Source organism: Heterodontus francisci, chromosome 7 (assembly GCF_036365525.1).
Source record: "Heterodontus francisci isolate sHetFra1 chromosome 7, sHetFra1.hap1, whole genome shotgun sequence".
Lineage (NCBI taxonomy): Eukaryota > Metazoa > Chordata > Chondrichthyes > Heterodontiformes > Heterodontidae > Heterodontus > Heterodontus francisci.
Genome location: NC_090377.1, coordinates 72,245,871 through 72,269,041, shown reverse-complemented (window position 1 = coordinate 72,269,041; position 23,171 = coordinate 72,245,871). Strand labels below are relative to the sequence as shown.

At 43.0% G+C, this 23,171-nt stretch overlaps 1 protein-coding gene across 2 annotated transcripts in view; it reads left to right on the top strand.

Moving 5' to 3' along the window:
• LOC137372053 (electrogenic aspartate/glutamate antiporter SLC25A12, mitochondrial-like) overlaps nucleotides 1-23,171 on the top strand; it is a 168,510-nt gene that overhangs the window by 71,388 nt on the left and 73,951 nt on the right. For both annotated transcript variants that reach the window (XM_068035406.1, XM_068035405.1), the window contains exons 7-10: nucleotides 1,560-1,698; nucleotides 4,379-4,472; nucleotides 9,953-10,037; nucleotides 19,823-19,907. In XM_068035406.1, the coding sequence (XP_067891507.1) occupies nucleotides 1,560-1,698; nucleotides 4,379-4,472; nucleotides 9,953-10,037; nucleotides 19,823-19,907 (403 nt within the window). The remainder of the gene's footprint in view (nucleotides 1-1,559; nucleotides 1,699-4,378; nucleotides 4,473-9,952; nucleotides 10,038-19,822; nucleotides 19,908-23,171) is intronic.

Sequence of the window (23,171 nt, the reverse complement as noted above, 5' to 3'; positions counted from 1 at the left end):
TTTATTAAAAGATAACTCAGATGTCACACTTTTTGAAATTCTACGCAAGTATTACTTATATAGAACTAGTTATATTTACTTTTATCTCTGCAAACTAACACAATCTCAACGTTTTTGCAAAATACTTTATCCTTTGGCTCATCATGACCAATACCATAGGAAGTCAATTAACAGTATTAAAATGGTTTGTCAGTACACACAAATGTTGCACTTTATTATAAAGCAAAGCAGTCCTAAAGGCTTTTTATGCTTTTCAACTGAAGCCTGACACTGCCAAATGGACTCCAATTTGTAAACTGGTACTCTGTTTATAAGTCCTTTCTTCTGATTTATCCTCTCAGTCCAAGGACCCCATCCTGGAGTCCTAAAAAGCAAAGAGTTCTGATTTTTAAAAACACTGAAGATCTTGCTGCTGGTTCTCCACAATGTGACTTTTAGTATCCAGGAGAGGGAGATACATGGTCATATTGTGGGTGGTTGTGTTGTTGGAAGGATTTCTTCGATGTTGCAAAGGAAGAGGAATGGCCTGCATTGACATGTGGTCAACTGGTTGCAATTGGGAGTTGGGGATTTGTTCAAAGGTTTTACCAGGTGGGAAACTATTTTAAATACTCAGCAGCATTTATTTTAAATAGTGAAGGCTTTTTCAGTCACTCTTGGGGAAACTCTTAACATCAGACCTAACCTCTTGACAACTGCTCTGTCGGCTGCAACATAGCAGTCTTGAGCCACTGTGATGCTATTCCGGTCCCTCCAAGATCCATTTCTTCCACACACTGCACTTCCCCTCACCCTCCCACCCAGCATCACCCCTGAACACTACCAAACCACACAAACATTCTCTACAATTACTGCTACACATGGCTTGTACAAACTACTTCCCACCTGTCTGCAACACCTTTCCTACCATCTTTCTTGTTATACTGGGTTTAAAAAAAATTAATGCATGTATAAAATGAACTTTTAATAGCAATCTAGGCCCCTGACTTAGTTTTCATGCAAATATGCACATAATTGTGTAATTAGAGCCTGAAAATCCAAGTAACAATCCTACAAATTTCTGTAATAAAACATTGATTTATTTAATCACTGTATATCAGTTACCCTGATGTAATGTACATTACATGAGGTGAAAACAAGCAGATCCTCTAATCATCAATGATTGATACGCTGATATATTGAAAATCACCATGAAAAATTACACTTTGGATGTCACACTCTTATATTTGCAATTTCTTCTGATTTGCACTTTTAATCTCCATTTTGAATTTGGGCAGCACATTCTAATCTCCAATGTTGCTTGTCCAAGCAACAATTAAACTGAATAGCCTGAGGCATTCAAAAATTAGTGTTTCTGTTCTTTAAAGGAACACAGATTTACCTTATCAGAATAAAATGTTGTGCATTATATGGAATAATCCTTTGTTGCACAGAATTTAACAGTATTTACTATGAGCAACACAGAGACCCGTGAGTGTATATAAAGATACCTTTTTGTTTTCAATTTACAGCTATTCTGAAAAGAATTAACAGTAGTAATATTTTGTTTTATTTTACAGGCAGCAGGTGGAACTATCTCTCATCAGATCAGTTTTTCTTACTTCAATGCATTTAACTCCTTGCTGAACAACATGGAGCTTATTAGGAAGATATACAGCACTTTAGCAGGCACAAGAAAAGATGTACAGGTTACTAAAGGTAAAAATATCTATTTTTCTCCCCCTCTGCCCAAACAAGTCAAAATGCTGAAAACTACAGTGCACTGAATAAAAAAAAACTTTTTCACCAATATTTGCTCTTTTTACAAAGTGATTCCTGACAACGTAGCCCAGCGCCAACATCAGAGCGCTTCCAGCTTCGCGCATGCACAGAACAGACTCTTGCTGCCAGTATGGTGCTGCACATGTGCAACCTACGTCAGCACCCAGTTTTCCAGGATTAATTCGCATATGTGCGCGAAAACGTCATTAGCTGCTCGTCACTCCCGGCCTTGCCACTTCTCCTCCCTTGACCATCTCCCCGCCCAACCACCCCCCCCCCCCCAACTATCTTTAGACCACTCACTCGCGACCTTGCCAATTCCTCCCCTCTGCTCTGCCTCTGCTCCCCGCTCCCTCCCTCCCGCTTCTGTTCCCGCTTCCTCCCTCCCGCGATCGCTGCCTTTCTTCCCTGCATGGGGCAAGTGGGAAGGAGAGAGAGTGCCAAGATAGGCAGGGGAGGGGAGGGAGACTGCGAGTGGGAGAGAGCGGGGAGTGAGCAGTCGAGGGGGAAGAAGTGGCGAGGCCACGGATTCTGTTGACGTGCACACACAATCTTGCCGAACACGAACTCCCAGGATTTATCTGTTCCAACTTCCAAAATTTTAGAAATCTCTCTTTAAAATGCTCACTGGTTTAAAATTCGAGTTTGTGTTGAGAAATAATGGTCAATAAAATTCATTAAACAGCCCGTTGCGGGGACCAGAAACAGGAGGGAGTGGGGAGGAGGTGGCGATTGCCTTTTGGTTTCATTTGTTTTTGTTTTTGTGATTAATTGAGCAATGCCATCTTTGTTACTGGCAGCTGCCAAAAAACATTGCAGACAGTGACGATTCAGTGCTTGAGGCTGCATTTGCGCATGTAGAAGTACTGCGCCACCTTGTGGTTGCATTGTCAGCAAACACAGCCTTTTATTTAATCATTCCTAATTAATCTTACAAGAAGAACATCAATGATTGACCTTTTGGTCTGTCTATTTTGGTTTGGTCTATTAATGAGCCTGTGATTGAGCCTATCAGTATGAATTTTCTGATCTCAGAATAGTATTTAATGCTAAATATATTTTTAATCTCATCTTTGACAATTTATCGTTTCAAGGATCAATCTTCCTTCTAGATGACTGGGTGGAATTATGATGTCAGTGTTGGCTGTGGGTTTGCAGATGGCTTATGAGCCCTACCTGAACCTTGCAAACTCTCCCACAGTGAGGACATTGGTTGTCAGCTGATATAGGTGGAGGCAGATTGTTGGCTCGAACAGCTGTCCTGCCTTTCCATTTCTCTCGCTGTTCTCTCTCAGTGGCTGCTGTTATGGATTGGAAGATCTTACCATTTTTGATGATGGGTTGCCATTTTGGTTGCAACTGAGCGTCTGCTTCCCATGTGTTGATGTTAATAGAGCAGACCTTCAAGGAGGCTTTGCAATTGTCTTTGAAGCATTTCCTTAGGCTCCCAGGTGTAGCGCAGAGCAGAGCACCTATTTGGGCAGTCTTGAATCAGGCATGCTGGCGACATGTCCCATCCTTCTCAGCTGATGTGATTTTCATGGCCTCTATACTTGCATATCTGTGTCTTGGAGGACAGTCATATTTGTTCTTTTGACCTTCCACTTGATTCGCAAGATCCTTCTAAGGCACCGTTGATGATGATGTTGTCGGACTTGATCTGACGTCTATAAGTTGTACAGGCTTTAGCACCATAGTAAAGCATGGGGAGAACCACTGCCTGATAGACTTTGAGTTTAGTGTCGGGTCTGATATCCAGGTTCTCAAAGTTGTACGGAAAGCAGTTTAAGAAAAACTTTGATCTTAAAATTAGATCCTAGCAGTTTTCTATAGCATATGTTATAAGATTGCTGGTCTTATGATAGTAATATTAGACTTATTGTGATAATACAGGACTAATAATTAAAAAAAAGTGAGTTCAGATCCCAACCTGTTTGAAAATTTGAAAGCTGGTGACAATAAAAGTGACCATGAATCTGTTGGATTGTCTAAGCTGGTTCATGACTGTCCTTTAGGAAAGGAAACCTGACATTCTTATCTAGTCTGGCCTATGTGTCACTCCAATCCAACACCAAAGTGGTTGATTCTTAACTGTCCTCTGAAGTGCCAAGCCACTCCAGGACAACTGAAGATGGGCAATAAATGTCATCCTTGCTAATGACACCCACATCCCAAGAATGAAACAAAATAGGAACTTTGGGACTTCGCTGATGATTCAGCTATATAACACAAGGAATAACTGACCCATATAAACCAGGAAAGTCTCTGATTTGATCTATGTTCAATAAGTAGAAGTACAGAAGAGTTACACCATGGAATCATGCTATTTGGCCCATTTAGTCCATGTTGCTGTTTACCTTCCATGCTGATTTCAGCTTGGTCCGTTGTTGGGCCTTTAGGAAGGAACCCAATATTTTGTGTAGTCCTTGAGACTTGGGGAAGAGTTGGACCATAAATGCAATTGGAGAATCCAACCTCAAAGTTGTCTCCTTCTGTACTGGAAGTGTGATACCTGTGTCACTGACAGTATGCTGACATCATACTATCAGCATAAAGCACCTTAGGACATTGCAGATAAGCATGCAACTCTAATCTTTGTTTTTCTTTTGAAATATAGAGGAGTTTGCTCATGCTGCCAATAAATTTGGGCAGATTACACCTTTGGAGGTTGATATCCTTTTCCAGCTTGTGGCTCTGTACAGTCCAACAGGGTAATTAATTTTTAATTCAATAATGTCTATGTATTTTAGTGTGGATATTCAAAATTGTCTGTTGATTTGAAATATATAGCTACAAGGTAGGAGGTATGAGAAACTGAAATTACAGGAGTTTAATTAATTGCCTGATAGGTTTTTAAGTTTTAAATTTGGTATGTTGAAGTAGGCTTAAGTCTAAGTAAGTAACTGGTGATTGTTTATCTAAGTCTTATTTCTGTTAAGTCAGTTAATAGTCTAGTAAATAGAGGCATGGCAGAGTACCTCAGTCCCATTCGATGCATATCCTTTTCCATGTAGGAAACTTCTCGTGTCTTAGACAACCACATGTGCAGGAAGTGTCATCAGCTGGAGGAAGCTTGAGCTCTGGATTTCGGAGCTCGAGCAGTAGCTGGCATCACTGTGGTGCTTCCACAAGCCTGAGAGCTGTGTGGATAGCACTTTTCTGGATATGGTCACCCCACAGCTTAAGGGTGTGCAGGCTAAGAGGGAATGGGTGATCACCAGGCTGTCAAGGAGGACTAGGCAGGTAATGCAGGCGTCTCCAGAGTGAAACTCACTCTCCAATCTGTATTTAGTTCTGAATACTGGTGAGAGCGATTAATTCTCTAGGGAGTGCAGCGGGAACCAAGTCCACAGCATGACAGCTGGCTCAGCTTTATGTGGGGGGGGTGGGGTGGTGGTGTGAGGGATGCAGGAGGAAGATTGGGAAAGCAATAGTGATACGGGATTCTATAGTTAAGGGAACAAACAGGCATTTTGCGGCTGCAAAACACTTTGAAGTGGGGGGGGGGGGGGGGGGTGGGGGGGTGAACAGCCAGTGGTCGTGGTCCTTATCGGTACCAACGACATAGATAGAAAGAGGGATGAGGTCCTGAAGACAGGTTACTGCCGGTGCCACATGCTAGTGAGTATAGAAATAGGAGGGTAGAGCAGATGAATGCGTAGTTGGAGAGTTGGTGCAAGAGGGAGTGCTTCAGATTTGTTATAGCACAGAAGGAGGCCATTTGGCCCATCTTGTCTACACCGGCTCTCTGAATAAGCAATTCACCTAATGCCATTCCTCTGTCTTCCCCCAGTAACCCTACACATTGTTCCTTTTCAGATAATGGTCTAATTCCCTTTTTGAATGCCTTGATTGAACCTGCCTGCATCTCACACTCAGGCAGTGCGTTCCAGATCCTAACCACTTGCTGCATGAAGAAGTTCTTCGTCATGTCGCTTTTGCTTTTTTTGCCAATCACTTTAAATCTGTGTCATCTTGTCCTCGATCCTTTCACAAGTGGGAACAGTTTTTCTCTATCCACTCTGTCCAGACCCCTCATGATTTTGAATACCTCTATCAAATCTCCTCTCAACCTTCTCTTCTCCAAGGAAAACAGTCCCAACTTTTCCAGTTTATCTTCATACCTGAAGTTCCTCATCCCTGGAACCATTCTCCTGTATCTTTTCTGTACTCTCTCCAATGCCCTCACATCTTTCCTAAAGTCACATCCTTCACATCTTACCCAGAACTGGATACAGTACTCCAGCTGAGGCTGAACTAGTGTATTATACAAGTTCAACATAACCTCCTTCCTCTTGTACTCTATGCCCCTTATTAATAAAGCCTAGGATAATGTATACTCACTAACCACTTTCTCAACCTGTCCTGCCACTTACAATTATGTCTGCACATATGCCCCCTGGTCCCTTTGTTCTTGCACCCCCTTTAGAGTTGTACCCTTTATGTTATATTGTCTCTCCATGTTCTTCCTACCAAAATGAATCATTTCACATTTCGCCATATTGAACTTCATTTGCCTGGGACATTGGGATCATTTCTGGGGACATATGGACCTGGACAGGCTGGACAGGTTGCACCTGAACAGGGTCAGGACCAATGTCCTTGCAGGACAGTTTGCTAGTGAGTTGGGGAGGGTTTAAATTAACTTGGCAGTGGAATGGAAACCAGGATTTAACATTTGAGAGGACAAATGAAGTGCACAAAGAAGTGGGAGAGACAGATAGAACTAGAGTAAGAAATAGTAAGGTATTGGGTGGGATCAAAGTAAGATGGGATGTAATAAAGTCTAAATTAAGTTTACAGTGCATGTCTGTGAATGTGCAAAGCATGGTGAATAAGATTGGTGAGCTGCAGGCACATATAATCACATGGAGATATGTTGTGGTGATGACGGGAACCTGGCTGGGTACTAAATTCCTGGACAGAAAGTGTTCAGGAAAGAAAGGTGGAGGAGTGGCAGTATTGATTAAGGAGAATACTACATAGCTGGAAAGAGAGGATGTCCTAGAGGAGTCAAGGTTAGAATCTATTTGGTTACAGCTAAGAAACAATAGTGGTACCATTACACTAATGGGTGTATTCTATAGGTCACAAACTAGTATGAAAGGTATAGAGGAACAAATTTGCAAGGAAATTACAGGGAGGTGCCAAAACTGTAGAGTAGTTCTAATGGGGGACTTTATTTATCCTAATATAGATTGAGATAGTAATAGTAAAGGGCAGAGAGGGGAAAGAGTTTGTGTATTCAGTAGAATTTTCTAGATCAGTATGTTTCCAGCCCAGTGATGAAGGAGGCATTGCTGGATCAGTTCCTGGGGTATGATGTGGGTAAAGTGGATCAAGTGTCAGTAGGGGATCTTTTAGGGGACAGTGATCATAGTATCATAGGTTTAGGTTAGGTGTGGAAAAGGACAAGGAGGAATCCAGAGTAAAAATAATTAATTGGGGGAGGGCCAATTTCAATGAAGTGAGAACCAATCTGGTCCAGGTAAATTGGAATCAAAGATTGGCAGGCAGAATTGTATTGGGCTGCCTTTAAAGAGGAGATGGGTTGGGTACAGTCGAGGTACATTCCCATGTGGGGGAAAGGTAGAACAACCAAAGCCAGAGTTCCCTGGATGACGAAAGAGCTAAAGAGTAGGATGAAGCAGAAAAGGGATATGCATGACAGATATCAGGTTGATGATATAAATGAGAACCAGGCTGGATATAGAAAGTTCAGAGAAGAAGTGAAAAAGGAAATAAGCAAAGAGAGATGAGAACAGATTGGTGGCTAACATAAAAGGGAATCCAAAAGTCTTCTATAGGCATATAAATAGTAAAAGGAGTGGAGCCAATTAAGGACCAAAAAGGGGATTTATGCATGTAGGCAGACGGCATGGCTGAGGTACTAAATGAGTCCTTAGCATTTGTCTTTATCAAGGAAAAAGATGCTGTCAAAGTCATAGTGAAAGAGGAGGTAGTTGAGGCATTGGATGAACTAAAAATTGATAGAGGGGAAAGTATTAGAAAAGTTGGCTGTACTTAAAGGTTTCTTTTTTTTTCTTTTAGAGATACAGCACTGAAACAGGCCCTTTGGCCCACCGAGTCTGTGCCGACCATTAACCACCCATTTATACTAATCCTACACTAATCCTATATTTCTACCACATCCTCACCTGTCCCTATATTCCCCTACCACCTACCTATACTAGGGGCAATTTATAATGGCCAGTTTACCTATCAACCTGCAAGTCTTTTGGCTCTGGGAGGAAACCGGAGCACCCGGAGGAAACCCACGCAGACACAGGGAGAACTTGCAAACTCCACACAGGCAGTACCCAGAATTGAACCCGGGTCGCTGGAGCTGTGAGGCGGTGGTGCTAACTGTTAAGTTGAGGCCCGTGAAATTAAAGGGACATTGGCGGCATGGATACAAAGTTGGCTAAGTGACGGGAAACAGAGAGTGGTGGTGAACAGTTGTTTTTTTGGACTGGAGAAAGGTACATAGTGGGTTTCCCCAGGGGTTGGTATTAGAACCACTGCTTTTCTTGATGTATGTTAATGACCTTGACTTGGGTGTGCAGGGCACAATTTCAAAATTTGCATATAACACTAAACTTGAAAGTATTGTGAACAGTGAGGAGGATAGTAATAGACTTCAAGAGGACATAGAGAGGCTGTTGCCATGAGCAAACACGTGACAGATTAAGTTTAATGCAGAGAAGTGTAAAGTGATACATTTTGGCTACAGGGGGTGCAGGAGCAGAGGGACCTGGGAGTGCACAAATCATTGAAGGTGGCAGGGTAGATTGAGAAAGTGTTCAGTAAGGCATGCAGGATCCTGGGCTTTATAAGTAGAGACCTAGAGTACAAAAGCAAGGAAGTCATGGTGAACCTTTATAAAACACTAATTCGGCTTCAACTGAAGTATTGTGTCCAATTCTGGGAAGCACACTTTAGGAACAATATGAAGGCATTGGAGAGGGGGCCGAAAAGATTTATGAGAATGGTTCCAGGGATGAAAGACTTCAGTTACATGGATGGATTGGAGAAGCTAGTGCTGTTCTCCTTAAAGAAGAGGAAGTTCAGAGGAGATTTGATAGAGGTGTTCAAAATCATGAGGGGGGTCTAGACAGAGTAGATAGGGAGAAACTGTTCCCATTGGCAGAAGGGTCAAGAACCTATAAAATTCTAACAGGACTTGACAGGGTAGATGCAGGAAGGATGTTCCCAATGGTAAGGGAGCCCAGAACCAGGGGTCATAGTCTAAGGATACGGGGTCAACCATTCAGGACTGAGATGAGGAGAAATTTCTTCACCCAGAGAGTGGTGAACCTGTGGAATTCGCTACCACAGAAAGCAGTTGAGGCCAAAACATTGTATGTTTTCAAGAAGGAGTTAGATATAGCTCTTGGGTTTAAAGGGATCAAAGGATATGGGGCGAAAGCGGGAACAGGTTACTGAGTTGGATGATCAGCCGTGATCATAATGAATGGCGGAGCAGGCTCGAAGGGCCGAATGGTCTACTGCTGCTCCTACTTTCGATGTTTCTAACCAAAGAACATAGATTTAAGGTGATTGGCAAAAGAACCAAAGGTGACATGAATAAAAACTTTTTTGAAGCAGCAAGTGGCTAGAATCTGGAATGCTGTGCCTGAGAATGTGTTGGAGTCGATTCAATCGTGACTTTCAAAAGGGAATTGGATAATTATCTGATTGGAACATTTGCAGGGCTATGGGGAAAAGGTGGGGGTTGGGACTAGCTGAGTTGTTGCGGAGAGCTGACACTGATATGGTGGGCTGAATGACCTGTGTTCTAACCATTCTATGAAGTAAAAACAGTATGACAATGGTGCAGGGTCAATTACAAATTTATAAACAATGATTTCCTCAGACTGAAACTTCATTATTAAATGTTTACCGCAGATTACATACTTTTAAATATGCTACAGTTAAAGTGTGGTCAATTAGATTTGATTTTGCTTGACAACTTAACACAATTTATTGATCTCTGTTACCCTAAATAGACACCTTATTGAAATATCAGCAATCTGGGATTAAGATTTTGACTGGCCGTATCTGCATGCTTTCTACATAGTTTGAGCAAGATTGTTTTGCATTACAGATTATTTCAACAAAACTTATGACAAAAAAAGGTTGAGCTTTGTACGTGTTACTGTTGAACTGTTGGCCTGGTTTTATCCTTCAGGCGAGTCACTCTGGCAGACATTGAAACAATAGCACCATTGGAGGAAGGAGCCCTACCATACAACCTGGCTGAAATCCAGAGGCAGGTAGGAGGCAATGTAGCTCTCCAATGCAGATGTTTAGCAACGTTAGTGAGGAATATTAAAGTTACATCAGTATGATTTTACTGTGATGCATGTATTTGAGTTTTTTAAAGCCATCAACTTGTACTTACTGCAGGTCTGCTTAAAAAAAAATCAGCTGTTTTAGTTTAGAGATACAGCACTGAAACAGGCCCTTCGGCCCACCGAGTCTGTGCCGACCATCAACCACCCATTTATACTAATCCTACACTAATCCCATATTCCTACCACATCCCCACCTGTCCCTATATTTCCTTACCACCTACCTATACTAGGGGCAATTTATAATGGCCAATTTACCTACCAACCTGCAAGGCTTTTGGCTGTGGGAGGAAACCGGAGCACCCAGAGAAAACCCACGCAGATACAGGGAGAACTTGCAAACTCCACACAGGCAGTACCCAGAATTGAACCCGGGTCGTTGGAGCTGTGAGGCTGCGGTGCTAACCACTGCGCCACTGTGCAGTTAATCATTTTGAAAATCTGGGATGCAATTTAGTTTGGGTAAAACTGTTTGATTGGCATCATGCAAATAATGGAGTGTCTCACAGCTACTTTGCAGGCGATGCATGTTTGAAAAAAACAAGTCAATCTCCATGGTGTGATATATAGGGAATTGAGACTAAGAATACTATTCTGGCTAGATAAGGAGGAAGGAGAAAGAGGGTGAGGGCTCAGAGGACAGTAGAAGAAGAAAGTATTAGGAAGATGTGGTGAGGACATTGGGGGAAGGGGCTGTTTGGTTATGGGAGAAGGAGAGGAAGTGGAGGACTATTTAGGTGGGGGGGGGGTGGGAGGCGGAAGAGGGAGAGCACAGTAGAATATAAGTTGTGGGGGTGGTGGAAGGATAGAGGAAGGAGATGACAAGGCCAAGAACTGCTGGCAGGCAGGCAATGTAGGTAAAATCCTGGACTGGAAAATGGATTCAGGAGGGTCGAGTGTAAACTGGGAGAGGAGAGAGCAAAAATTGTTCAGTGGGAAGGCAGTTATAGTGCTCCTTGGAATGTTTTTCTACAAGTGTGCCATATAAATGCAAGTTGTTGTTAATAGGGTGATTTAGAAGGGTAAATTGATGCTCTGTATTTGGGGATTGTATAGCTGTCAGGGAATCAAGATTATTGGTATACTGCTACCAAGGCCTGGAGAATGAGCAAAGAAGAATACAATAATATAAAAGCAAAATACTGCGGATGCTGGAAATCTGAAACAAAAACAAGAAATGCTGGAATCACTCAGCAGGTCTGGCAGCATCTGTGGAAAGAGAAGCAGAGTTAACGTTTCGGGTCAGTGACCCTTCTTCGGAACTCAGAACAAAGAAGAATACAACCTCTTTTGGGGAAGCAGAAGTACGCCATGTTGACAGTCAGCAGGGCTTTGTGTTTGCCCCAGTTGACTTCAAATGGAGATAGTTATTGAGTGCTCATGTAAGCAGCCAGACAGAGTCACAGTAGTTACTCAGCACCATCTGCAACAAGCAATGACACGACCACCGGTTATAGTTGTGTGAAAAAGTAGGATGTTTCATTGAACTGTGCTACAATGTTTTGAGCTTGTGTAAATAGCCGAAATACAAGAAGTTGAGAATTTCATGATTGTGCTCCTCCTGTTTTGATGTGACTTAGAATCTCATTGTCCTCCCTGAAGATGGTTATACATCACAATTGTAGAACCTATTGAAATAAAGTTTGGAAACAGATTGGCTGTCGACCATCTTGCATGTATTGCTGTAAGCATTGGTGTTAGCTCTTGAGGCTGAAAGCGCCTGTTACTGGCTTTGCTTGTTCTGTTTTCAGTTTGCAGGATTTGAAGTCTTTTTTAAAGTCAGTGAATGCAGTAACCACTTCCATGGAAGTGCACACTCTTAATTTTTTTTTAGAGCTAGTAACTATCTGGATCCTGTGACAACTCAGGCTGATCGCCTTGCTTCCAGAAATCTAGAGTGGCGCAGTTTGGCCAGCTGTCTAGAAGCATGCTTTCAACACAAATAAATGAAGGAGAAATGAGATTTAGAAACCAGAATGAAAACAAATTTTAAAATAGATTTTCATCACAATGTTAAACTACTTGAGAGATACTGTTTTTATTTATATATTTTTTATATCTGTAATATATTGCTTTGGACAACTCAGTGAAGATGCTTTTACATTTTCAGACTGGCTTATAGGATGCTGGAATGTCATATTCCCTTTCTAGGAAGGATGATAGATCTCAACGAAGGACGTTTAAGCATTTTATGCCTTGTGGCAGTGGCCATATTTGTAGCCCTTTTATGGAACCACTTCAGCTCAATTTGGTTCAGCTAGTGCCACCCCCAGAGGCCATCTTTTCCGACTAAGAAGAGCTGACTTGAATTAGTCGATCAGAGAAATTCTTAAACCAACTTGAACAGGGGAGTGGGCGGGAAAGTGGAGTTGAAGCCCAAGATCAACCATGGTCATATTGAATGGTGGAGCAGGTTCGACGAGCCTTGTGGTGTACTCCTGCTCCTATTTCTTGTGTTCTTATGTGCAGCAATCACATTGGCATTCCCTTCAGTAACATGCTGGTATGGACCAGAATAATTAGACTCAATGCATACTTATGGGATACAAAAGGCTTTTTTTGAAGCAGATTTGGTTAACAGAGTTGCTTCTGTGGGTAATAGTTATTCTCCAGTTTCCCCCCATGTCCTCTCTGAGCTCCTCTTGTCCATGAGACACATTTCCTGCTCCCTCAGTCCTATTGCCACTAAACTGCTGATAACCCAACTTCCCCTACTTGTTCCACATTAGCCGATATTGTTAATGGCTCTATCTCTTCGGGTGTTGCCCCTCCCTTAAATCTGCCATCATCACCCCTCTCCTCAAAAAACAAACCCTTGACCCCACCGTCTTTACAAACTACTGCCCCATCTCCAACCTCCCTTTCCTCTCCAAGGTCTTTGAACATACTGTCACCTCCCAAATCCATTCCCACCTTTCCTGGAACTCCATGCTTGAATCCCTCTAATCAGGTTTCCGTCCCTGTCACATACTGAAACAGCTCTTATCAAAGTCACGAATGACATCCTTGGTGAGTGTGACAAAGCTAAGCTTGCCCTCCTCATCGTTCTCAACCTGGCTGCAACCTTTGACCTGGTTGACCACGCTACCGTCCTCCAACGCCTCTCCAGTGTCATCCAGCTGAGTGAGTCTGCTCTCACCTGGATCCATTATTTATCTAATCTAGCCAGAGAATCACTTGCATTGGCTTCTCTTCATGCTTCTGCACTGTCACCTCTGGTGTCACCAAGAATCTATCCTTGGCCCCCTCCTATTTCTCATTTGCATGTTGCTCCTTGGTGACATCATCTGAAAACAGCGTTAGTTTTCACATGTGTGCTGACATCACCCAGCTCTACCTCACCACCAGCTCTCCACTGTAGCTAAACTATCAGACTGCTTATCTGACATCAGTACTGGATGAGCAGAAGTTTCCTCCAATTAAATATTGAGAAGACTGAAGGCATAGTTTTTGGTCCCTGCTCCAAACTCCTTTCCCTAGCTACTGACTCCATCCCTCTCCCTGGCAACGGTCTGAGATTAAGCCAGTCTGTTCGCAACCTTGGTGTCACATTTGACCCAGAAAATGAGCTTTCAACCTCATACTTGCGCCATCACTAAGACCGCCTATTTCCACCTCCCTAACATCACCTGACCTCACCCCTGTCTCAGTTCATCTGCTGGTGTAACCCTCATTCATGCCTTTGTTACCTCTAGACTTGACTAGTCCAATGCACTGCTGGCTGGTCTCCTACATTCTACCCTCCGTAAACTTGAGGTCATCGCACTAAGTCCTGTTCAGCTATCTTTCTTGTGTTCTTAGACATACATTTGCTCCTCGTCAAGCAACATCTTGATTTTAAGATTCTCGTCCTTGTTTTCAAATCCCTCCCTGGCCTCGCCCTTCCCTATCTCTGTAATTTCCTCCATCCCCACAACCCTCTGAGATATCTGCACTTCTCTAATCCTGGTCTCTTGAGCATCCCTGATTTTAAGTGCTCTACCATTGGTGGCCGTGCCTTCAGTTGCCTCGTGCCTAAGCTCTGAAATACCCTCCCTACGCCTCTCTACCTCGCTTTCCTCCTTTGAGACACTCCTTAAAACCAACCTGTTTGACCAAGCTTTTGGTTATCTAACCTAATATCTCCTTGTGTGGCTCGTTGTCTTATTTTATAATACTGCTATGAAGCCTTGGGATGTTCTGTAACCTTAAAGGCGCTATGCAAAGTTCTTGTTGTAAGATAGTAGATACCTCCATGAAAAGTATCTGGGAGAGTTGTATAACACCTTTTTACTCCACCCAGGCAAGAGGTCTTCCAATTGCAATAGAAGGATCAGCATATCTGTGCTGGTCAGTCTAAGCTATTGGGACTGCTCTGCATGCTGGAGCTGACTTCACCTGAAAGCCCTCTTTTAGATGGGGTGGAGGGGTGATGCTGGCTTATGCTGAATGCTGCTGAATTTTCCTCAAGCATGATTTTTTTGGGATGTGTTTCTAATAAAAAAAAAAAATCATACAACTCATCTAAACTAAAATAATTTGCAGTTATGCTAGTATTGGCCAGGTAGGATGTGTTATTGCAATAAATACCGAACCAGTGGATACCATATGCTCACATTTGATGGCCACTCAGGTACAATGTGGTTGATTCTCACATACCTGCCTTCTGAAATGGCCTAGCAAGCCACTCAGTTTAGTGATGGACAATAGAATCATAGAATAGTACAGCAGACAAGGAGACCATTCAACCCAACGAGTCTGTACCAGCTCTTTCAAAGAGCAATCCAGTTAGTCCCACTCCTCCTCCTCTTTCCCCATATCTCTGCAATTTTTCTCCTTCAAGTAGTAACCTAATTCCTTTTGAAGACTTCTAAGACTGATGTATGATGTCCATATCCTGTGAATGAATAAAAAAATGCATTTCCATAATAACTTACAATTATATAGCGCCTTTAATGTAGTAAAACGTCCCAAGGCATTTCACAGGAGGTTTATCAAACAAAATTTGACACTGAGCCACACAGAGATACCAGGACAGGTAGGTTTTAAGGAGCATTTTAAAGGGGGAGAGAGATTAGATTAGATTAGATTAGAGATACAGCACTGAAACAGGCCCTTCGGCCCACCGAGTCTGTGCCGACCATCAACCACCCATTTATACTAATCCTACACTAATCCCATATTCCGACCAAACATCCCCACCTGTCCCTATATTTCCCTACCACCTACCTATACTAGTGACAATTTATAATGGTCAATTTACCTACCAACCTGCAAGTCTTTTGGCTGTGGGAGGAAACCGGAGCACCCGGAGAAAACCCACGCAGACACAGGGAGAACTTGCAAACTCCACACAGGCAGTACCCAGAATCGAACCCGGGTCCCTGGAGCTGTGAGGCTGCAGTGCTAACCACTGCGCCACTGTGCCGCATAGAGAGAGAGACTTAAGGAGGGAATTGCAGTGCTTAGGGCTCAGGCAGCTGAAGGCTGGTGGAGTGATTAATATTGGGGATGCGCAAGAGCCCTGAACATGGGCAACTTGATGGAAAGACTACGCCTCCCAATAATCCTATGCATCTGTACTCATACTAGAAACTGTTTACTAGCAGATCCTCCTTTCCTGAGAGAACTATGAGTAGTTATGTTTCTGTGCGGTATGCAGTTTTAAGGCGCTGTTAGGGAACGCACTGCTTCAGCCTGTATTTTCCAACACTAATACAATGTCCAGATATACTATAAGAATGTTCTAAACACTGAGATAAACTTAATCTTTCTTTTGGGCCTCCTTATCTCGAGAGACAATGGATACGCGCCTGGAGGTGGTCAGTGGTTTGTGAAGCAGCGCCTGGAGTGGCTATAAAGGCCAATTCTGGAGTGACAGGCTCTTCCACAGGTGCTGCAGAGAAATTTGTTTGTTGGGGCTGTTGCACAGTTGGCTCTCCCCTTGCGCCTCTGTCTTTTTTCCTGCCAACTACTAAGTCTCTTCGACTCGCCACAATTTAGCCCTGTCTTTATGGCTGCCCGCCAGCTCTGGCGAATGCTGGCAACTGACTCCCACGACTTGTGATCAATGTCACACGATTTCATGTCACGTTTGCAGACGTCTTTATAACGGAGACATGGACGGCCGGTGGGTCTGATACCAGTGGCGAGCTCGCTGTACAATGTGTCTTTGGGGATCCTGCCATCTTCCATGCGGCTCACATGGCCAAGCCATCTCAAGCGCCGCTGACTCAGTAGTGTGTATAAGCTGGGGATGTTGGCCGCTTCAAGGACTTCTGTGTTGGAGATATAGTCCTGCCACCTGATGCCAAGTATTCTCCGAAGGCAGCGAAGATGGAATGAATTGAGACGTCGCTCTTGGCTGGCATACGTTGTCCAGGCCTCGCTGCCGTAGAGCAAGGTACTGAGGACACAGGCCTGATACACTCGGACTTTTGTGTTCCGTGTCAGTGCGCCATTTTCCCACACTCTCTTGGCCAGTCTGGACATAGCAGTGGAAGCCTTACCCATGCGCTTGTTGATTTCTGCATCTAGAGACAGGTTACTGGTGATAGTTGAGCCTAGGTAGGTGAACTCTTGAACCACTTCCAGAGCGTGGTCGCCAATATTGATGGATGGAGCATTTCTGACATCCTGCCCCATGATGTTCGTTTTCTTGAGGCTGATGGTTAGGCCAAATTCATTGCAGGCAGACGCAAACCTGTCGATGAGACTCTGCAGGCATTCTTCAGTGTGAGATGTTAAAGCAGCATCGTCAGCAAAGAGGAGTTCTCTGATGAGGACTTTCCGTACTTTGGACTTCGCTCTTAGACGGGCAAGGTTGAACAACCTGCCCCCTGATCTTGTGTGGAGGAAAATTCCTTCTTCAGAGGATTTGAACGCATGTGAAAGCAGCAGGGAGAAGAAAATCCCAAAAAGTGTGGGTGCGAGAACACAGCCCTGTTTCACACCACTCAGGATAGGAAAGGGCTCTGATGAGGAGCCACCATGTTGAATTGTGCCTTTCATATTGTCATGGAATGAGGTGATGATACTTAGTAGCTTTGGTGGACATCCGATCTTTTCTAGTAGTCTGAAGAGACCACGTCTGCTGACGAGGTCAAAGGCTTTGGTGAGATCAATGAAAGCAATGTAGAGGGGCATCTGTTGTTCACGGCATTTCTCCTGTATCTGACGAAGGGAGAACAGCATGTCAATAGTCGATCTCTCTGCACGAAAGCCACACTGTGCCTCAGGGTAGACGCGCTCGGCCAGCTTCTGGAGCCTGTTCAGAGCGACTCGAGCAAAGACTTTCCCCACTATGCTGAGCAGGGAGATTCCACGGTAGTTGTTGCAGTCACCGCGGTCACCTTTGTTTTTATAGAGGGTGATGATGTTGGCATCGCGCATGTCCTGGGGTACTGCTCCCTCGTCCCAGCACAGGCTAAACTTAATACACATTAATAAAGGGGGTATTAACACTGCTTTACATTCACCGTCTTTTTTTGGCCCATTCCTTAGTTTACTTGCTCTTTTCTGTGGCACAATGTCTTTTTTTTCCTCTGCAGTGTAAAGTGCCCCGAGGCATCTTTTCTGGTGTGTGAAACGTTAGATAAATGGAAAAGTAGAATAGATTATTTATCTTTTGCTACTTTAACTTCCATTAGTGCAGGACAATCATAAGGTCAGAATTGGGGATATTCACTGATGATTGCACAATGTTCAGCACCATTCGCGACTCCTCAAATACTGAAGCAGTCCGTGTAAAAATGCAGCAAGACCTGGACAATATCCAGGCTTGGGCTGATAAGTGGCAAGTAACATTCGCGCCACACAAGTGCCAGGCAATGACCATCTCCAACAAGAGAGAATCAAACCATCTCCCCTTGACATTCAGTGGCATTACCATTGCTGAATACCCCACGATCAACATCCTAGGGGCTACCATTGACCAGAAACTGAACTGTAGTAGCCATATAAATACCGTGGCTACAAGAGCAGATCAGAGGCTAGGAATCCTGCGGCGAGTAACTCATCTCCTGACTCCCCAAAGCCTGTCCACCATCTACATGGCACAAGTCAGGAGTGTGATGGAATACTCTCCACTTGCCTGGATGGGTGCAGCTCCAACAACACTCAAGAAGCTCGACACCATCCAGGACAAAGCAGCCCGCTTGATTGGCACACCATCCACAAACATTCACTCCCTCCACCACCAACGCACAGTGGCAGCAGTATGTACCATCTACAAGATGCACTGCAGCAACGCACCAAGGTTCCTTAGACCGCACCTTCCAAACCCACGACCTCTACCACCTCGAAGGACAAGAGCAGCAGATGTATGGGAACATCACCACCTGCAAGTTCCCCTCCAAGTCACACACCATCCTGACTTGGAACTATATCGTCGTTCCTTCACTGTCGCTGGGTCAAAATCCTGGAAATTCCTTCCTAACAGCACTGTGGGTGTACCTACCTCACATGGACTGCAGCGGTTCAAGAAGGCAGCTCGCCACCACCTTCTCGAGGGAAATTAGGGATGGGCAATAAATGCTGGCATAGCCAGTGATGCCCACATCCCATGAATGAATAAATAAAAACATAGTTTAGAGAGGAGGGGTTGGTTACTTTTGGTTTAGCCTTAGGTGAAACAAATTGGTGCAGGTCCCAAGATTTGATATAAAGCAAGAGAAGGAGACCGTGTGGAACACCACATATTTGCAATGCCATCATCAAAGCCATGTACTTTATCATCAGTTTGATCATTAAAATAGCTTCATAAGCCTCTCCAAAATTTGTGTCGGACAAATGTTTGAAAAAGAGTAGGTTTTTGCACAGAGCAGTGTGTACCATCTACAAGATGCATTGCAGCAACTCACCAAGGCTCTTCCGACAGCACCTTCCAAACCCGCGACCTCTACCACCTAGAAGAACAAGGGCAGCAGATCCATGGGAGCACCACCACCTGCAAGTTTCCCTCCAAGCCATACACCATCCTGACTTTTGGAATTAAATTGCTGCTCCTTCATTGTCGCTGGGTCAAAATCCTGGAACTCCCTTCCTAACAGCACTGTTGGTGTAGCTACACCCCAAGGACTGCAGCAGTTCAAGAAGGCAGCTCACCACCACCTTCTCGAGGGCAATTAGGGATGGGCAATAAATGCTGGCCGAGGCAGCAATGCCCACATTCCATGAGCGAAAAGAAAAAAAACCCTTGATGTGATTGAATATATTTCACAAATTGAGTGAACAACTAGCCATATCAGGATGAACTGCAATGGCTGTATTTATAATCCATAACGGCAAAAGTCTCTGAAAGCATAGTATATATTGTCAAAACAGCTGTGCTGTTGATTCCCAAAGATGTAATACATGTTAGTTTGTATATTTTATTTATTGAAAGAAACTTGATATGACAATATTTTATGTTCGTTCACCAAATGTGAAATGGTAGAGCAATTAGAATTGAAGGTTTTTAAAATTACACTCAACAGAATACTAATCTTAAAACAGTCTTAAACTGTATGAAGGGAACAATTTAAAATGATTGTTGTTTTAAGCAAGTTATTTTAATACCAAAGAATTACAGATATCACATAAGTTTAAGCTAGTTTGCCAGATTATGCTTTGTAGTAGCTCATGTAACTAACTCCCAAAAGTATTTGAACTGATATTTCTTACCACATTTTACTAAAGCTGAGTTATATTCCTTTCTCACATTCATCCTTTTGTTTTCTTCCTCCTAGCAATCTTACAGTGATACCCGCAGGCCTATATGGCTCCAGGCCGTTGAGTCTGCTTACAGGTTCACTTTGGGCTCAATTGCTGGAGGTGAGTGACATGTCTCAGTGCTGTTCTCAGACTTCGGCTCATGTAATAAGATCCCATCAGACCAGTACAGATCAGCTAAGGTACAGGTTATTGTAATAAAGGACCAACGTTGGAAGACTCTGTAAAGTTCCCTTTATGTTTACTTGTGATCAGAGGGCTCGACATAGCACTTCAGTGCCACTTCTGGCTCCAGACTGTCTTCAGGGCAAAAGCTCAATAATTACATAGGTCATCTAGACCAAACAGCAAAACATGTTCATTATATTTGATGGGAAAGATAGAGCAAGTGTTTCAAGAATGAATTTAAAAGAAAATCTAGGGATTAAGCTAAAATGTAGACGTGTGCTGTTTTAAAACTTGTCTGCATTATGGTATGGAGGAAAAGTCATTTATAGAATGCTAAATACCCCTTGTCGGTTTTCTGTTTCGCCTCCAACTTTGCAAGTGTCTTGGCATTACATTGAAAAAAGTCTTAGAAGCTGCAGCAACATTTCCATAAATAAGTAATTTTGAAAAATTGTCCCATTTAATGTACTAAGACATATTGGTAAAACCAATTAGATTTATTTTGCTGCTGGTGGAGCTGAAATTTGAAAACTTATTTAACTCTAGTTTGAGGTAGCATTGTGTAATAGCTGTAAAAATATCTAAAAGGGGCTTAATAATTCTTTATATATTTTATCAAAAACAATAGAATGTTATGCTTCTAAAATAGTGCAACCAGCCTTTATTTTAACTTGGTTATCAAGCTGCAGTAAAACTTGGAAAAAATTGTAAGACTTTTATTCAAAATTCTGTTTTAATGTAGCTGTAGTAAATTTTCAGTTCAGACTATAACTTATTGCAGTATGCCATCTAACAGGTTACTTGGCATGTGTAATTCAGATGCCGCAGCCCATTTTAAGCCATTAGCCATGTTAATTGGGTTGAAAAGGTATTACGAGTAACATTGATATTAATAGCAGGGATTGCTTTTATATATTAAAAAAATATTTTCTAGTTATTAGGTTAACTTCCTAACCAAGACGGCTGTCAAACCTTTACTAATGGGCTGCTATGCTGCATTTAAGGTAGTACCACAATGTTTTGCTCTTTCTGCCTGTTTAGCCTATGCTTCACCCTGAGCTGACTTTCCTGCCCACGTCGGACCTGTCACCTAAGTTGTCTCTTCATCCAAGAGCCCTAATTCAGCTTTTGTTCAGAAGCAGTGGTGCTACTCAGCTTAGTGGGAACTGCATGAATAAAAACGTCCAAGCCCACTTGCTGGCCCGGGGAACACAGTTTCCACTCAGTTACATTTTATCTGAATTTGGTTGGGGTTCCTGCTGCAGGGGCCTAATATAAATATAAAAGTTGTGGCCCAATGACATCACCAGCGTTGCAATGGGATTTTTACTTCTACATTCAGGAGGCCTCACAGGGCCAAATCATGAGCCGCAGTATGGCAGCGGTCACAGAGTGGCCAGAAGAGGCTACAGTAAAATCAGCTAGGCCTTGCTTCATTCCTAATTTTCAGGCGCGCCGCTGATCCCATCCCAAATTAAAATTGACCCCGGTATCTCAACTATAAAAAGAAATGAAGAAGTATTTTATCAGCATGTGGGCGGCACAGTGGTGCAGTGGTTAGCACCACAGCCTCACAGCTCCAGTGACCCGGGTTCGGTTCTGGGTACTGCCTGTGCGGAGTTTGTAAGTTCTCCCTGTGACTGCGTGGGTTTCCGCCGGGTGCTCCGGTTTCCTCCCACCGCCAAAGACTTGCAGGTTGATAGGTAAATTGGCCATTGTAAATTGTCCCTAGTGTAGGTAGGTGGTAGGAGAATGGTAGGGAATATGGCATTAATGTAGGAGGGGATGTGGTAGGGAATATGGGATTAATGTAGGATTAGTATAAATGGGTGGTTGATGGTAGGCACAGACTCGGTGGGCCGAAGGGCCTGTTTCTGTGCTGTATCTCTCTATGACTCTATGAGATGGGGTTCGGGCTATGATGGGATGGTGCAAGATAACATCACAGGAGATGACACTGGCAGGGATACTGAATAGATGGGTTTCCTCTTTTTAATGAAGAGGCTAACGGTGAAGTAATTACAACAGTAGAAAAATTTTAAGAGGTATACTATTGTAGTTAAGAAAGAAAGGTGATACTAGTCAAACTTAAGGAGGACAAAACAGAGTGTCCAGAAGCATTGGAGCCGTAGATACTGTTTTATAAAAAAAAATTAGGGAGGAGATGGAAGAGGCACTAGGATCCATGCTTTTAAAAAAAAACTCAATCGGAAAAGGAATTATGCTACTGGACTAGCAGATATCAAATGTAATTCCTTTTTTTCATTCAGGGAACTATAGTTTAATGTTAGTGTTTGGAAAGATGCTAGAATCTTTGCTAAAAGATGACCTAACAAAAACATCCAGACACAGTATAATAAAATATAACAAGGATTTCTCAAAGGAAGGTCATTTTTACGAACTATATTAAGGAAGTAACAGACAGCACACAAGAGCAATGTAGTGGGTGTGGTATCCAAAAGATACTCATAACCGAGGTCAAAATCTGTGAAGTTAGGGGCCAGATAACAGAACAAATTGAAAGATGGCTTTAAAAAAAACACAAAATATCACATAGGATAGCATAACATAGGATATACAGCACAGAAACAGGCCACTTGACCCAACCAGTCCATGCTGACATTTAAGCTCCACCTGAGCCGCCTCCAGCCTTCCTCATCTAACTTTATCAGCATAACCCTCTATTCCCTTCTCCCTCATATGCTTATCTAGCTTTCCTTAAATGCATCTGTTTGTTTCAACTGCTTTCTGTGGTAGCGAGATCCACATTCTCACCCCGCTGGGTAAAGGAGATTCTGAATTATATTTGATATGACTATCTTATGTTTATGGCTTCTAGTATGAGAAACATAGGGAAAAAAGCATCAGGCACTTGGAGAGGTTTGAGTTAATTAGGGAGAACCAGCACAGATTTATAAACGGCAGATTGTGCTTGACGAAACTAATTGAATTTTTTGATGAAGTAACAGAGAAGGTTGTTAAAGGGAAAGCAATGGATGTTGTCTGTATGGATTTTAAAGCTTTTGACAAAGTATTGCATAAAAGGCTGGTTAACAAAATTGAGGCTCATGGTCAGCTTGCATAAAAAAATGGCTTAAGGACAGAAAACAGCAAGTCATGGTAAATGGTTGTTTTTCAGACTGGAGGATGAAAAGGCAGTGATGGTCCCAAGAGCTAGGACCATTGTTCTTTTGATGA